The sequence below is a fragment of the Grampus griseus genome, assembly GCF_964374135.1.
Source record: "Grampus griseus genome assembly, chromosome: 10".
NCBI lineage: Eukaryota > Metazoa > Chordata > Mammalia > Artiodactyla > Delphinidae > Grampus > Grampus griseus.
The window spans coordinates 22,625,773-22,643,374 of record NC_139004.1 but is presented as its reverse complement, the minus strand read 5'-3'; the positions used below and the strand labels follow the sequence as shown (position 1 = coordinate 22,643,374).

At 46.2% G+C, this 17,602-nt stretch overlaps 1 protein-coding gene across 3 annotated transcripts; it reads right to left on the bottom strand.

Moving 5' to 3' along the window:
- Window positions 1-831: 831 nt before the first annotated feature.
- On the bottom strand, window positions 832-16,810 carry RPP21 (ribonuclease P subunit p21). 3 transcript variants are annotated; one of them, XR_014297286.1, is made up of 6 exons: window positions 16,698-16,810; window positions 16,521-16,621; window positions 16,344-16,426; window positions 15,219-15,344; window positions 13,749-15,073; window positions 832-916 (listed from the first exon to the last, which is right to left on the bottom strand). XR_014297286.1 is itself a non-coding variant. In XM_082663094.1 (5 exons), exons 1-5 carry the CDS (start codon window positions 16,752-16,754, stop codon window positions 15,013-15,015), a joined length of 435 nt encoding a protein of 144 aa, XP_082519220.1. In that variant the 5' UTR covers window positions 16,755-16,810; the 3' UTR covers window positions 13,394-15,012. The 3 variants fall into 3 exon arrangements, 2 of the variants coding, with proteins under 2 accessions (XP_082519220.1, XP_082519219.1); XM_082663094.1 differs by lacking the exon at window positions 832-916 and having other exon boundaries at window positions 13,394-15,073; window positions 15,212-15,344; XM_082663093.1 differs by lacking the exon at window positions 832-916 and having other exon boundaries at window positions 13,394-15,073.
- Window positions 16,811-17,602: the final 792 nt, after the last annotated feature.

The window sequence follows — 17,602 nt, the reverse complement described above, 5'->3', positions numbered from 1 at the left end:
TAATATTCAGAAGAGGAAATCTGTAGAAATAAAACATACGTTGGTAGTTGCCTAAGACTGGGGTCTTGGGGGAAATGGAGAGTGACAGCTAATGAGTATGGTGTTTCTTTTGGGGGTGATAAGTGTTCTAGAATTGATTGTGGTAATGGTGGCACAACTCTGTTAATATATTAAAACCACCAAATTGTACACTTTGCGTGAATTGTATGGTATGTGATTTATATCTCAAGTTGTTAAGAATGATTGTGTCAAGTAAAATTAGTGTGTTTCTTTGCTTAAAAAAAGAAGCTATGAGAGAAAAACACCCAATATAGTTTTGTTGTTGTTGTTGCTTTCTGTTTTTTGTTTTTTTGGCCACGCCATGCGGCATGTGGGATCTTAGTTCCCAGGCCAGGGATTGAACCTGTGACCCCTGCAGTGGAAACACAGAATCTTAACCACCGGACCGCCAGGGAACTCCCTCAATACAAGTGTTTATGAAAATGGAGAAATCGAAAATATAGGGAGTAGATTGATAGTATTAATTACCTCAATAAAGTGGGTGTGGGTTTAGTGATGGAAGAGATTTAAAAATATATTTATACAAATTTGATTGTTTCATTTCCTGTGTGAGTATGCATTATTTTTATAGTCAATTTTTAAAAAATAATTAATTTTATTTATTTACTTTTGGCTGCATTGGGTCTTCGTTGCTGCATGCAGGCTTTCTCTAGTTGTGGCGAGCCAGGTGCTACTCTTTGTTACAGTACGCAGGCTTTTCTTGTTGCGGAGCACGGGCTCTAGAGCGCAGGCTCAGTAGTTGTGGCGCTCGGGCTCAGTTGCTCCACGGCATGTGGGATCTTCCCCGAGTAGGGCTTGAACCCGTGTCCGCTGCATTGGCAGGTGGATTCTTAACCACTGTGCCACCAGGGAAGCTCTATAGTCAATTTTGTAAAATAGAAAGTTAAGAAACTTGAGAGCTTGCCCCATAAACTCTGCAGCCAAATAAAAACAGTAACTAACAAATAACGAAGAGGTGTCTGGAATTTCTTCTTGGAGAATTGGCTTACTTGTGTGCAAGCCAGGAAGAGTACAATGATAAGAATCGAGGCAGGACTACAGTGTTGGAAGAGAAGAAAAACACAAACATGAAGATACATGAGAGGACAGAGAGAAGATGACAAATCCAGGAACTGAACACAAATCATGTTAAAAGCCCTTTCAGTCAGGAATTGGCTGGGGTCAATGTGACAGGAAAATTGCAGCCCAGAGCCCAAGAGGACCAGACACCATGGACAAGGGACAGGGGCTTTCTGATGATTCCTTTTTTTCCTCCTTCCATTGCCCCGGCAAGATCATTGCCTAATTTATACCTATTGCATATTAAGAAATCAGCACCATTTGGAGACTTTGGGATAATAGGAGCACAATTTTTCAGCTCTTCTTGTATCAGTGTAGGCTTTTTCAGAAAAACAGCCCTACTCTGGTATTCCAAGAATAAAAAAATTAACACAGGAATAACAGTTTCCACCACAGTTGAAAATCTGGGGAGCAAACATCAGTGAAGTCATGTGGTAGGCATGACAATGGTCTCCTAAAGAAGCCCATGTCTTAATCCCTGGAACATGTGAAAATGTCACCTGATACGACAAAAGGGACTTTTTGGCTCTTGAGATGGGAGTATTATCCTGGACTATACAGGCAGGTCCAATGTAACACAGGGTTCTTTACAAGTGAAAAAGGAAGGCAGGAGAGTCAGAGTTAGAGAATGAGATTCGACGACAGAGTCAGAGGTCACAGTGATTTGATTGTTGACTCAGAAGATGGAGGAAGGGGCCACAAGCTGAGAAATGCAGGCAGCTTCTGGAGACTGGAGAAGGCAAGGAAACAGATTCTCTCCTAGAGGCTGAAGAAGGAACACAGCCTCGCCGACATCTTGATTTTAGCCTCGTGAAACTATTTCAGACTTTGACATCCAGAACTGTAAAATAACAAATTCATGTTGGTTTTTTTGTTTTTAAGTTTTATTTTTATTTATTTATTTTATTTGTTTATTATTTTTGGATGCGTTGGGTCTTCGTTGCTGCCCGCGGGCTTTCTCCAGTTGCAGCGAGCGGGGGCTACTCTTCATTGTGATGCGCGGGCTTCTCACTGCAGTGGCTTCTCTTGTTGTGGAGCACGAGCTCTAGGCGCGTGGGCTTCAGTAGCTGTGGCTCATGGGCTCAGTAGTTGTGGCTCGCGGGCTCTAGAGTGCAGGCTCAGTAGCTGTGGTGCACGGGCTTAGTTGCTCATGGCATGTGGGGTCTTCCCGGACCAGGGCTCGAACTCGTGTCCCCTGCACTGGCAGGCAGATTCCTAACCACTGTGCCACCAGGGAAGCCCCGAAGCTCAGGTTCTTGATGTCTGATCGCAGAAAGAATTCAGTGAGAGACAAAGTGATAGGTAAGAAGTGGATTTATTTAGAGAGAAACACACTCCACAGAGTGTGGGCCATCTCAGAAGGTGAGAAAGGCCTCATGCTGTTTTAAGCCACTAAGTTTGTGGTAATTTGCTATGGCAGATATAGGAAAATAATACCAGTCACCACCAAAATTCTCAGGAGCTGAAGTTGGAAAGTTAGGGAAGCAAATGCTGGAGACCTCAGCTCAAAGAACTGGTGGGTGGTTCTCACAAGCTTTCCGGGAGATTGCTGTAATTCTCTAGAACCTGTGAGAAAACTCCCATCCTGTGTCTCAGTCTGCAAGGCAAAGCAGGTGGGTGTCAAACCTAGTACAGTAGCTGCTGAGAATTTCACACGTGCCTGCTCACTCATGTGCCCGATGGATAGTGAGATCTCCCTCTTCTGGGCCCCATATCTCATGCAAGTCTCTCCCACTGGAAAACTTGAACTTGAGCTATGGGAATTCTGGGACATACATTCCCTGGGTTCTCTTCTGCAGACGTGCTAGAAGTGGGGCTGCTGATTTGGTAGGATACAATTCTGCACATTGGTTAATAATGGCAAGTGCAGGAGCGTGGGCTGGCCCCTGGTGGACAAGCAAAGTTTCTGCAAGCTGATGTAAACCAGTGATGTATTTAAGAGATCCATTTAAATTCAGCAAACACTTTTTTTCTTTTTTTTTTCTTTTTGGCCACACTGTGTGGCATGTGGGATCTTAGTTTCCTGACCAGGGATCCAGCCCGCGCCCCCTGTGGTGGAAGCGCAGAGTCTTAACCACTGGACCGCCAGGGAAGTCCCCATAAATTCAGTAAACATTTTTGGTAGCTATGATGTGTCAAGGTAACTCATGGTTTTCTTGATTTTCCCTAGTATGACTCAAGAATGATCCTGAAAGACCATTGTTCTAGCCAGATCAGAACCATATATTTGAATTGGAAAAGTTGTGTTGGATCCTCCAAGTCTTAGGGGCTCATCTGAGGGGCAAAAAATTTTATTCTCTTACAGGTCTTGAGGTCAGAAGTCCAAAATTAGTTTCAGTGGACTAAAGTCAGAGTGTCAGCTGGGCTTGTTCCTGCTGGAGGCTCGAAGGAAAAACTCATTCTCTTACACTTTCCAGCTTCTAGAGTCTGCCTGTGTTGCTTGGTTTGTAGCTCCTTCCTCCACCGTTAAAAGTACATCACTTCAATCTCTGCTTCCATCATCACATCACCTTCTCTTCTGACTCTGACTCCTCCTTCCTTCTCTGATAAGGACCGTTGTGATTACATCTGGGCCCACCCTGCAAATTCAGGATAACCTCCCTTTTTCAAGATCTTCAGTTTCATCATATCTGCAAAGTCCCTTTTGCCATCTAAGGCAATATTCACAGTTTTCAGGCATTAGGATGTGATTAGGGGCCACTAGTCAGCCTAAGGCCAGTAGTAATTTGTAAGTAAAATGATTAAAGGGAAGCAAATTATTGACATCCTATAGTTTGTAGTGCAATGTTATTTACTGTGACTTTGGCATACATTTTCTGCAATTAAAATGCTTTACAGATGTATACTACATATTGATAGCTTTTGTTTTATATGTATTCAAGACTATATGCAATTTGGGGCTATGTTTTCTAGAAATGATTGTGTGGGCCACTGAAGATTTTTAAGTAGAGGAAGGATCAAATGACATTTTGCTCTACAAATATCTCTCTGGTGGCTGGCAGAGTCTTTGGAGGACAGTAAGACTGGAAGAAAAGAAGTGTGTTAGGAAAACTTGGCAGAAATCTCAGGGACAGATAATGACGATCTCAGCTAGGCCAGTGGCCACGCACTGCGACTGGCATCCCAGCCAAGGGCAAATGCCTGAGATGGAGCAGCCACAAAGGGTGGAAGGGAAGGCAGAACAGACCAGGGCAGCGGTCTCTGGTTCTGCTAGAGTAGAAGCCCGCGCTGTCAGAGGTCCCGAGGCGAAAGGGACATGGATCTCCTGGGTTGGGGCACTGTTAGGTAAATCAGGTTTGAGCGCTATTTGTGTACTTGGAATGAGCTGGGGTAGCTGAGGGGCCCTGTGTGAGGGCAGGGACGCGCAATCAGCGGAGAACAAGAGCCGCAACTCAGGCCGGGTGGAGCTGCCACAAGGTGGCGCCAAAGGAGCGGACTCTGGGCGAGGGAAACTGACAATCTGTGACCAATGAAACTGCAGAGGAACTTCTGCAAAGCCACCTTTCCTCCCGGTTTTAGACTGCATTAGGTTTCTCGTGAACTATTTTCTAGCACCGGAGCCCATCATCTTCTCTTCTTCTCTCGGCTCTTTCTCCAATTTGACTTTTCCCCTCATATTGAGGAAAAATCCTCCTATTGAGGTATTGCAAATTTCCAATGAGGGAAAAAAGGACCGTGAACTCTGTCCCTTGAGTCTCCTCTGGTTTCTCACCAACCCACAGCGTCTCACGCTTCCCAGACACAACAAGAAGCTCAAAGGACAAAGTCGAATTGCTTCTTCCCTACACCTCTGGGAAGCAAAAGGCATGTCCAAGCTTGGGGAACACATCTGAGCTGGGAGAACCGTGAAACTCGCAAGACAAGTCCCATATCTGTGTGTGTGTGGCGGGGTTGGAGCGGTGTCTGAGAAGCGTGACAATAGGGAGAGACCAGCGGAAGCTCTCAGGTGGGAGTCAGAGCAGGACCTCCCAGCGAAGTCGAAAAGGGAAAGGGAAAGGAAGAATCTCAGCAGCTGGAAAAGACAGCCAGACCCAGAAGTGGCCCGGGAGTGTTTGCGGCTTCCCGGCTGTGCAGCTCAGACGCATCGCTGCGTCGGTCATTCCTTAAACCAACCAACGGTTATTTAACGTCCTCTATCCGCCAGCCACGATGCTGGACTGTGCGGGTACAAAACTCCAGGAACTCGTGCAGAGACACCGATCTGGTGTCGCGGAGCTGGCCCCGCGGCCAGCCGTAGGCGGATCCGCGCACCCTGGGCCTCCGTCCCTGCTCGCCTGGGGCAGGGCCCGTCCCAGCCGCCGCTCCCAGCCCGCAGCTCTGTCCTGATTTGGCAAGGCTCTGCCAAGCGGAAGACTCAACAACGCTGTGAAGCCCCGAGGAAGACAGAAATTGACGAACAAAACCTCTAAATGCCTAAATCATAGATAGCTCCCGGAGATTTTTAGTGGGAGAATGTTACGAGATCAGGATTCCTGGAGTCAGTATCCACTTTGGCTATATACTTATCAGAACCCAAAACACTTCAGGATCATTCACTTCAGCAAATACACATCTCTGGAATGGATGTTATGAAATCATTGGCTCCCCAGGGTAACTGCACACTGGAGGAAGATCAACAGTGTGGTTTAGGTGACCTTGGAGAGCTTGCAAGTTTAAGAGGCTTGGTTGTACAACACCCACCTTCTCTAAATATAAATTCATATGTTAATAGCAATTCATATTCAACCCCTGAGATGGTGGAAAATTCTTTTGTTCAGGGAATGCTTCCTAATCCTTGTGTAATAAGACAGAGAGAAAGGGCAGAACCCAAATGCAGCAGCTGAGACAGAAATTCAAGGATCAGTCACATGCTTAATAATCTAGATGTAATAAGATAAGTGCTGAAACACATCAGGAAAACAGCAATGATGCAAGAAATGACAAACAAATATCAAGGCAGAATTTCAAGAAAATCTTGAGTGCTTATTACATGAGCAATTGTTTTAAGAGGCCAGAACACTGATGGATTGTGAGGAACTGAAACCGTGTAACTCAGACTGGGACTTGAACCCACGGTCTTTTAACTGAGATCACACACCTGGTCTCAGGACTTAATGAAGCTCAGGTCCTTGATGTCTCATTGCAGAAAGAATTCAGTGAGAGACAAAGTGATAGATAAGAAGTGGATTCATTTAGAGAGAAACACACTCCACAGACAGAGTGTGGGCCATCTCAGAAGGTGAGAGACCTTGGGAGAAACAAGTGGAAATGAAACAGGAGGGAAGGGGGCAGGGCACAACCTTTAAAAGAATGACATAGCCATAGGACATGACAAAAACTGGTTAGAACCAACTAGGTCCAAGATGGCAGACAAGTTGACTTCCAGTAGACCTTGAGCCTCAGTATACGCTCATTGTAATACATTAGCAGACTAAATGACACACCCACCAGCGCTATGACAGATCCTGCAAGCCGTGAAGAGTGACAAAAAAAGGGGGGGGGCAAAGGTCTTGAATAGATATTTTTCCAAAGATGTACAAATGGTCAACAAGTATAGGAAAAGATGCTCAACATCATTAGTCTTAGGGAAATGCAAATCAAAACCATAAGGAGATAGCACTTCACACCCACTAGGATGGCTATAATAAACAAACAAAATAACAAGTGCAAGAATGGAGAGAAATTAGAATGCTTGTATATTGCTAGTGGGAGTGTAAAATGGTGCAGCAGTTGTGGAAGAGAGTTTGGTGGTTCCCCCCAAAACAGAACTACCATATGATCCAGCAATTCCACTCCTAAGTATAGACCCCAAAGAACTGAAAACAGGTGTTCAAACAGAAACTTGTAAATAAATCTGGTCACAGCCTACAGAGTCTGAGGACAGAATCCTCCTCTGGACTCCTGTCTCCCCCATCCTAAGGCTCCTTCTCTGACCCTCCTACCTACTTACTCAGTTTCAGGGAAAAAAAGTCCCAGTCTTTACCCCTTATGAGGAGAAAACATCCTTTGAGATGCCAGGGTGAACACTCTTAAGGAGCTGCTACTCTTGGGCCCCAGTGAAGTTTCCAGAACTATCTCAGTCCAGACTAGGGCAGGATCAGGAAGCAATACGGGAAAGGGAAGTGTTGGTGAAACCGTGCACCCCAGATTGGGACTTGAACCCACGTGCCGGGACACGAACCCAGCCTAAACCCAGATTGGAACTTGAACCTGACCAAAACCCACAGTCTTTTTTTTTTTTTTTAATTTATTTATTTGTTTTTTTAAAATTTTTGGCTGTGTTGGGTCCTTGTTGCTGTGCATGGACTTTCTCTAGTTGCAGTGAGTGGGGGCTACTCTTTGTTGCGGTGCGCCGGACCAGGGCTCGAACCCACGTCCCCTGCATTGGCAGGTGGATTCTTAATCCACTGTGCCACCAGGGAAGCCCCCACGGTCTTTTATCTGAGATCAGGTTAACACCTGGTTTCAGGACTTAATGAAGCTCAGGTTTTGATGTCTCATGGCAGAAAGTATTCAGTGAGAGATAAAGTGATAGGTAAGTGGATTTAGAGAGAAACACTCCACAGAGTCTGGGCCATCTCAGAAGGTGAAGAGTGGCACCAGGGTATGGGGTTGTCAGTTTTTATAGGAGTGGGTAATTTCATAGGCTAATGAGTGGGAGGAGTATTCCAGCTGTTGTGGGGATTTCCAGAAATCGGGCCACCACCCACTTTTTTGGTCTTTTGATGGTCGGTGTTGGAACTGCCATGGCACCTGTGAGTGTGTCATTTAGCTTGCTGATGTGTTACAATGAGCATATACTGAGGCTCAAGGTCTACTGGAAGTCAACTTGTCTGCCATCTTGGACCTATTTGGTTCTAATCAGTTTATGTCATGTCCTCGGGCTCTATCACTCTTTTAAAGATTGTGCCCTGCCCCCTTCCCTGTTTCATTGGGACTAGTCAGTCGCTCTCCCAAAGCCTATCCTGCAGCAGAGACCCTAGGCCTCTGACCTGTAACTTCTGGGTGTGAGTATGTTAACCATATTTTCCAGTTTCTGAAGTTTTTGACCTGTTGGGCCTTGCAGATTAGGGAGGGACTGCCCCTCCTGGGGTTAGCCTACTCTTAGAGATAGCAATCAGCTCTCCCAGGAGCTCACCCTTTGACATGCAAACTAACCAATCTGGAGTCTGCACCCCCCCCACCCACCTGCTTTATTCCCTCTTAAGCTTGTGAGACATTAACCCTAGGCCCTAACCGCCCCAGCACCAGGCATCAGACAACTAGGGGTACACCCTGGAGCTCGCTAAGATTATTCAAACTAGCAATGCCAAACCTGGTCGGCCCGCTGTTGCCCTGCCTCACCAGTTCCTTCCCACAAAAACCACAATCCAGGCTTTCCTGCTGTTCCGCTTGCTCTCTATCTGCAACTGACCTCGACCTCAGTGTTCTGCCTGTGGCCCTGCTCAGTGTGATGTGCAACGCCCCCTCCTCACTTCTTGGGAACCAGAGTAAAACTATCTTTTCAATGGTAATCATCTCCTGATCTGTTGGCGTCACCATACATACCAGAGTAGAAGCAAAATCCCAGGTACCTTTTAAAACAGGGAGAACACCCAATTCTGGTGGCCTGAGCTCTGTTCCTCTGTCCTCGCCTGTGCTGGCTACAGTTAACCTGCCGCCCTCACCTAATGCTTAAGCTTGCGAGGCATCTATGTACACACGTTCACCAAATTTTCTCACTTATTCACATATCTGTTACGCTAACATTTAACTTCATATAAAAAATTTATAAAAACCAAGGACAGAATTTATAGGAGGGTGAACTGTATTATGGAAATCTGATTTCCAGGCATCCTGGGTGCCTCTCAGGTACACCCCAGACCTACTGAGCAGAGACCTCAAGGCGATAGCAGGGGAAATCTGGCTTCAAACAGATCTCTGTGACCTGTAAATACCACGAAGTGGCCCGCTCTGCTGAAGCAGCAGTCTGACCCCAGAAAGTCCTGGGATGCAGGGACTATGGTTCAACAGGCAGCAGCCTCCCTGCTCTGCTTCTAGCCTAAGCTTTCTCAGTCTGCCCACCTGACAATCAAGCTTCTAATGCAGAAAACTCCTACCCCAAGTACCCAGTCCCAGCGAGCCTGGCTCCTTGCAGATTTCGGCCAGCCAGGCCGTGGTTGCTCAACTAGGCTAAGGCCTTGCCCACCTGAGAGCCAGTCTCCTTCCCACAGCCTGCTGCATATCTAGGTGTAGTCATTTCTAGCCCAGCGGTAACAGGGGCAGAAAATGGGGCAATTCTGCCACTTAGGGTGGGGAAGCCATAAGGAAATGGGGGCTCTCTTTCCTACCTGGACTCTTTCTCTTCCCTATAACAAGCATCAAGGTAACAGCAAGAAGATAAAGGCAAGTCCAATAGGTGGGAGGATAATGACTCACACAGGGAATATGATGGTCTTGGATATGATAGGCCAGGAAAGCAGCTCTTAGAAGGGAAGGTGAAAGGTGCTGATCTTCAGGTTTAACCCTTGAAGATCTGTGGTCTTTGGGTTTCAATACTCCAGCCCTCTCTGCTCCACCCTGTGCTCAAGGCTCCATCCTCAGACTCTGTAGAAATACTTCATGGAGGTAGGGAGGAGCTGATACCTTGCTCCTTCCTGTGGTCCAAGGTTGATGGGGCAGGGAAGGGGTAGGGGGTGAAGGGGCTCCTGAGACAGAAAAGGGGCAGCAAGATAGAGAAAGGCAGTGACTAGGAGATGGGTGAGAGGAGGGCTGAGGAGACCAGTGGATTGAAGTTACCTTTTTTTGCATATGGATAAGCAATTTTTTCAGCATCATTTGTTGTAAAGAAATGTCATTTCTTTACCGAATTGCCTTTTTGCCTTTGCCCAAAATAAGTTATCCATATATGTGTTGATCTACTTCTGGACTTTATTCTGCTCCATTGATCTATTTGTCTATCTTTACACCAAGACTATATTGTCTACTATTGCTTTATAAGTCTTGAACTCAAGTCTTTAATTCCAATTTGTTATTCTTTTTCAGAGTTGTTTTGGCTATTAATATATGACTTTCAGAGTAAAAAAAAAAAGGTCTTGAGATTGCTTTAAATCTAGGGAGACATGTTTTGGGAGAATTGACATCTCAATAATATTGAGTCTTCCAATTCATGAACACGCTATATCTCTCTATTTATTCGGGTCTTGGAACAATATTTTGTAGTTTTCAGTACATAGGCCTTTCATAATTTTTGTCATATTTACCCCTAAGTATTTAATATCTGGATGCTATTGTAAATGGTACTGGTTTTAATATTAATTTCTAATTGTGTATAGAAATACAATTTCTAGTATATAGAAATACAATTTTTTTTTTTATATCCTGCACTCTTGCTAAACTCACTTATTAGGTGTAGGAGCTTTTTATTTTTTATTTTTATTTATTTATTTTTTGGCTGCATTGCACAGCGTTCAGGGATCAAACCCACGTGGACCAGGGATCAAACCCACGCTCCCTGCAGTGGAAGTGTACAGTCTTAACCACCGGATCACCAGGGAAGTCCCCGTAGGAGTTTTCAAGTGATGTCTTAAGACTTCCTGCATAGATGATCATGTCTTCTGCAAACTAAAACAATTTTACTCCTTCCTTTCCAATCTGGATGCCTTTTGTTTCTTTTTCTTGCCTTGTTGCACTGGCTAGAGCCACTAGTTGAATGATGAGTAGAAGAGGCGACAGTAGCCAACCTTGTTTTTTTCCTGACTTTAGGGGGAATGCATTCATTTTTTCACCATTAAATGTGATGCTAGTTGTAGCTTTTTCATAGATGTCCTTTTAAGGTTGAGGAACTTTTCATCTATTCCTCATTTGCTGAGAGATCTTATTAGGAATAAATGTTAGATTCTGTCAAATGCTTTTTCTACATTTACTGAAATTATATGATTTTTTTTCTCTTTTAGTTCATTAACATAGTGAATTATTGTTCTCTCTCATTCTTCTTTGAAATCGGAAAATATTCCCCGATTTATACAACAGATCCTCAAAAGGCTCAGTGGACAGCATCAGGTACTTTGATTATCTTTATAATGAGAGGATATATGCTAAGAACCTTATAGCATTAACATTACAGAGAGAGAGAGTTACAGAAGTGATGGCATGTCTCTCCATTCTACATACAGTATACTTTCCAGAAGCCCTGGGAATGATTAGATTGAATTCCAAACCCAACTTCCACCCTGCACTGAGATGAATAATGTCCCCCACCAAGTTTTTGTCCACCTAGAACATGTGAATGTGACCTTATTTGGAAATAGGGTCTTTGCAGATATAATCAAGTTAAGATGACATCATATTGGATTAGGGTGGGCCCTACTCCAATGACTGATGTCCTTGTAAGAGGGAAACGTGGACAGAGATGGAGACAAACAGGGAGAATGCCATACAATGTTGGAGGCAGAGACTGGAGTGACGTATCTACAAGCCAAGGATCACCAAGGATTGCTGATAAACATCAGAAGTTAGGAACAAGCAAGGAGGACTCCTTCTACAGAGCCTTTGGAGAAAGCACTGTCCTGTGGATGGCTTGACTTCTAGCCTCCAGCACTGTGAGAGGATAAACTTCTGTTGTTGTAAGCCACCCATTTTGTGGCACTTTGTTATGGCAGCCCTAGGAAACTAATACACACATCAGGGCTGGAGATATACTGGACTCTGTACATTTGGATCAAATAGGAATTCATAAAATATCCTTTTCAGAGAATATTTTCAAAGTACAGACCAATATCTTGTTCTGAATATATTATAGCACATATCACGAGACCATTTAAACTTTAGTTTTGTGGAATTGTTTGTCCTTTTTCTTACATCCCTCTGCTAGCCCATCAGGAAATCTATGGGTTCTACCTTCAAACTAGATCTAAAATCTGAACACTGCTCTCCCTCTGTTAAGACCCTGGTCCAAGCCAGTATCACCTCTCACATGGGTGACCACAACAGCTTCCTGTTTTCCTTTCTTCCAATCTTGCTCTCCCAGTCAACTGTTAGATCAGAGTGATCCTTTTTAAATGTTAAGCCAGATCACGTCATTTCTTGCTAAAAACCTCCAACGGCCTCCCAATGAACAAGTCAATTTCCTTATGATGGCCTAGAGATCCTTGGCCTCCCATTATCTCCTGGCCACATTTACTACTCTCCACCTGGCTCTCTCTGTTCACTCACACCAGCCTCTTGCGAACTATGAATACTCTGCGCAGGCTCCCTCTTCAGGACACTTGCCCTAGCTGCTCCCTCTGCCTGAAGTTTCTCCCAGATATCTGCGTGACTGTTGAAGGAGGTAATCAAGAAAACATGACTGCTGGTTGACCCTCGAACTGGACTCGGGCAATCAGGGGCTCCTCACCCACTCCCCTGTCCTTGGAGTGTGAGTTCTGCCCACTGTTCCCTCAGTGGGAGCTGTTCCAAGGGCATAGCTTTGAGAGAATAAGGTGTTGTTGAGACCATCTGGACTGAAGGCATGACTGAACCCTATTAAGGCCTCTATATAAACTTTTTAAGATTCTGGTGGGTGAGTGTGGAGGTCTAACTCGTCTTGCTGCTGCCCAAGACAAAGCTTCGTATGTAAGTTTCCTTGCTTATTTTAAACCTGCCACCTACCAATCTGGAGTGGTCTGCCTCTTTCTCTGATCTCTCCTTGCTCTCCATGTACAGGGGCTGGTTTCAGATTTTCCCTAGGAAGCTCCTGAGGTTTTGAACCAACAATGACTAGATCCCTTACCTTCCTCAAATCTTTTTGCTTCCTTTTTTTTGGCGACACCATGCGGCCTGCCAGATCTTAGTTCCCCAGTCAGAGATGGAACCCGAGCCCTCTGCAGTGGAAGTGCAGAGTCCTAACCACTGGACTGCCAGGGGATTCCCAGACCTTGTTTTTTTGATTCAGTTGGGATGACATAAGTTTCTTCTCTCTCCTCTATTTAATTTTATCTAACAGGTCCTAAAAGAGCACAGATTTTGAATTATTGAATTGCTTAGAAACATTAAAGAAAACTATTGAATAATAGGGCTTTGATCTCCTCTTTGTTATAGGAAATCCATTTTTGCACATACTGACAACTATTCTATCATAATAAGTAAATATGAAAAAGGACAGAGTTTTGGGAGGAGGAGGAAGAGGGCTATGATCTCTAGTTAGAGGAACCCCAGTGCTATCCCACTGTGGACATGTTCAGTCATGTGCAATCATAAACACACTCAAAACAACTTGGCCAAGAATCAGATTTAGTGCATAAGAACCAACCAGCTCAGAAATGACACTCAAGGAGGGAACCAAGGAAGGTGAGCTGAGGACACAAAGGGTCCAGGCCTGCATGGGGTGCACCTTCAGGCTACATGTTTGTGTTGGCTGCTACAGTTGACCCGTTGAGTACTATCTCCAGAAATAAACGTCAAAGAATAACTTAGAAACATTTAGTTACTTGCACACTGATAAGTATTTTCCATGCATACAGTGTACTGGCATGTGAAGGAATCAGTGAAGAGAATGAGTCAGGGACAAAGGCAAAACAAGGATGTGGTAGACTGCTACACTGGTGGTCCTCAAGGAACCAATGAACCTCCAAGTATCCACGCCCCAGTGTAGCCCCTTCCACACTGAACGTGGGCTTGGCCACATGACTTACTCTGGTCAAGGTGACATTAGCAAGCGTGACGAGGACAGAGCCTTGATAAGCACTTGCACCGTGGAGCTTGTCTTCTTGGAATACTCTCTGTGGAAGCCAGAAGCTTTGTAAGGAAGTCCAACCACCCAGAGACAGCCATGCTGTGAGGACGTCAAGGCCAGTTACAGAGCAAGGCCACATGGAGAAGCAATGAGGTGCACACATGCAAATGAAGCTTCTTGAGTCTTCCAGACCAGGTACCAGCCTCCAGTTAAATGCAGCTGAGTGATTCCAGCTGATGCCATACGGAACAGAAGAACCACCCAGACAGGCCCTCAATCAGTCTAGCCCACAGAATCAGGGGAAATAACACATCATTGCTGTTTTAAGCTACAACGTTATGCAGTGATTTTTATGCAGCAATGAATAAGTGCAACCAGGATTTACAAGAGAAAGGGAAGAGAGGAAACTGCATTCTGGGAAGAGTGAATTTTGTTTGTCTACTTTTGGGGTAAACTGATTAGCTGGCACCTAGCAAAGAGGTCAGTCTGAAATTCTGACTTCGAGTAAATTGTCCAGGGATAGCAAATAAAACAATTTTGGTTGTTTACTGATTCTCAAGAAAACCTTGAAGGTTTACCTACAGAACTTACTTGTGTAATATTTGACAGTGTCCGTTTGTTAGTACCTTTGACTTTATTAGTTCAGGTTGTACAACTTCTCTTAGTAGAATTTTATAGAAGAAAACACAGAGATTGGGAAAAGACCCAAAAGGAAGTGGGCCTGGAGAATCTAAACCCTCCCTCCACCAACCCCACCCAAACTTTTTTCCCCTCCTTTAAAAACAGCATCAGTGGCATCAGCAGTCTGTCTGTCCAGCCCTTTAGCCAACAGTCAGGGCTACCTAAAAATGGACTGCCTTAAGGAGGATCAGGGCCTCGCAGACAACCCCGGAGCCTGCGTTCCAATCGTGGCACTGCACTGAGGAAGCAGGGCTGGAGGGGCACTGGAGGCAGGGTCCTGGAAGTGGGAGCTGCTTCATGGGGCAAGTGGTAATTGGGATCTCCCTGAATGGTGGGAGTATAAGGATGATAATGACAAAGGACTAAAAGGACAAAGAAGAGGTTAGCTGGTGACAGAGAAATACAGACAGAAACAGAGGAAAATGGAGTTAAGAGCTGAAATACAGAACAGAATCATGCAAAGTTAAAGAGAATTAAAATTTATTTGGAAGACGGGGTGAATCCATCACTGGCGATTGGAACTCTGAGGCTGCACTTTCTCCTCAGGAAGGTGGGCTGGAATGCGGTGGGTTGTGTTTGGCAGGGGTTGTGGTGGTTTGGGATCTGAGTAGATGAGCAGAATTAGTTTTTTAAGACTGTGGCACCTTTCACACCAACCCAGAACCCACCAATGTGTCCACCGCAGCTCTATGTTACCCACTGTCCCTACTCCCCTGGGGTACCCCCCATTTTCTCAACCACCTCTCACCTGCCTGGCTCCCCAGCTGGGCCTCAGGCCGGTCTCCCCAGAGCAGATGCCTAGGATCGTTGAGGAACCGTTGGCTGCGCTGGCATGTCAGGCAGGTCTGTACAGTCCAGCGCTGAGCCTTGCAGCCTGGGGTGCATGTGGGGAAAAGAGAGTGCCCAGGTTTAGGATAAGAAAAGGTCTCCTGCACCCAGTTTTGCCTCCACCATTTTCCAGTAGGGATTCTACTCCCTCCCCACCTTGATTTGATGGTGTCAGGTCTCTGCATAAAGTCTGTCATTTTCTTGGTACCCTTTATTTATTTATTTGGTTGTGCTGGGTCTTAGTGGCAGCACGTGAGATCTTTGTTGCAGCGTGCGGGTCGTGAGGGATCTTCGTTGCTGCATGCGGGATCTAGCTCCCTGACTAGGGATTGAACCTGGGCCCCTTGCATTGGGACCACGGAGTCTTAACCACTAGACCACCAGGGAAGTCCCTCTTGGTACCCTTTAAGATAAAGTCCAAACTCCTTAACAAGACTCTTCAAGATCTGCCCTGTTTCCCTCTCCGGCCTCCTGTCTTGCCCTTGCCCACCTCAGAGCCAGCCTCCTGGGCTCTCAGTTCCTTGACAGCACCACAAGCTCTCTTGTCTGAGGTCTCACAAATGCCTAGGATTTCCATCTCCCACTCCCTTCCCTTATAATGAACCTCATCATCACTGGTTTAAGTAACTTATATTCTACTTCCCTAATTAAAGCATTTTTCTACGCTATTCTAATTGTTTCTGTCTTTGTCCCATCAGACTATAATTTCATGAGAATAATGACTCTAGAGCAATACTTGACACATCTCAGAAAAATAATTATTGAATGAATGAATGAATATGGGAATCATGTCCTCCATGATGTCGAATAACATCTATTATCATGCACAGGCGAGGTTGCTTCTCATGGCAACATCATTTCTCTACCGCCCAGACCTAGTTTGTCCAAGTGGAGTTAAGTTGTTAACTCAGAGCTGGAGAAAGCCGACGCCTCCAAATCCCACACCTGGCACCCATCTACATCGAGGAACGGATCATTGCCCGTGCCCTCCCCCAGCCCACAGGTGTTCCTCAAACATCCCCCCTCGGCAGCAGGGAGCACTCACGTCTCTGGCGCTGGGTGCAGGTCAGGCCCGGGATGAGGAGGGAAGAGCAGCCACGACAGAGGGTCCTCTTCACCGAAGGGTCCCTGGGGGCGGAGGTGGGTGGTGGTCTGGGCGCCCGCTCTCCCTCTCCCCTCCTTCCCCCGTCCAGCCCGCCGCCGGGCTCCGCACCCCTCTCACCGCCGCAATACGAGCCGCTTCGCTATGGTCCTCTCCGTGTGGCAGTAAAACCTCGCCAGTGCCTGGTTCTCGGGGTCCTGCGCGAGGACGCAGTGGGCAGCCTGAGGGAAGGAGCCGTCAGTGGGGGCCCTCCGCACTGGGCCGCCTCCCTGTGCGTGCGCCGCAACGCGGACTCACCTGGTACAGGAAGCTGAGCCTCTGGAAGGCCTCGCGGTCCTTCACCTGCCCGGCCATCCGAGCCGCAATAGCTCCCCACACGCCGCAGTCCACAGGCCCCACCCTAGGATAGCCCCGCTCCCGGGCGTCCGCGCAAGGCCTCCTGGGAACTGTAGTTCCTGGGGCCGTGCGCGCTCCTGTGCCGTCCTTACTCTGGCGACACCCTGCGGCCTCACAGACCCATCTATTTGCAAACCCACACCATCCCCTGCAATCCAAGTCAGGGGTTCCTTTATGAGTTTTGGCTTCCTTTTAGTCTTCCTCAAGCCCATGATTATATTAGGTAGAGACTGGAGAGGTTAGTGGAGCAGGAGAGAATCTTAAACTGCTAAACATCTTCAGGACAGAAGACTGGTCTCTTTATGCAGATAGGTTGGGGAGATGGTTATGTGCAATATATACCCGGCTAGACCTCCTGCCCTATGCTCCTGAAGCCAAAGGCAGATGCCCGGAAGACCTACAGACTGAAGGAGCAGTTGATACATTCAAAAAACCCACTAGTGCCAGTGACAGTGAAATTGGAAAGGATCTTGAGGGCAGTGGAGGGAGGGAAGAGGGCTCCTGGCCCTTAGAAAGCACAGCTTACTCCCAATCTTTTCCACTTACCAAAATGCAGTGCTGGACACACAGTAAGTAGGTGATCCTCACTAACTCCTGGTCTTAGGTACTGGAAGAAACCTGTCAACAGCATCCCCTGCCCCCGAAAAAATATCCCCTGTAGTGTTCCACACGCTTTCCTCACTTCCCTCCCTTAGACCTCTGCCTCTCCTTTGCTCTGTTTGACATCCTGTGATTACTTCTGCTTCATAGTTAATAACCACTCATTCCTGAGGATAAGTAGAGGGACAGAACATGAATAAATCCTG

Excerpts from the sequence above, each read along its gene's own strand:
- RPP21 (XM_082663093.1), bottom strand. The coding sequence starts at position 16,754 with ATGGCCGGGCAGGTGAAGGACCGCGAGGCCTTCCAGAGGCTCAGCTTC. Across the intron at positions 15,345-16,343 it reads CTGCACCCAGCGCCAGAGAC|GCTGCAAGGCTCAGCGCTGG; the intron begins GTGAGTGCTCCC and ends CATGCACCCCAG. Across the intron at positions 15,074-15,218 it reads CCAGCTGGGGAGCCAGGCAG|ATCCCAAACCACCACAACCC; the intron begins GTGAGAGGTGGT and ends TCATCTACTCAG.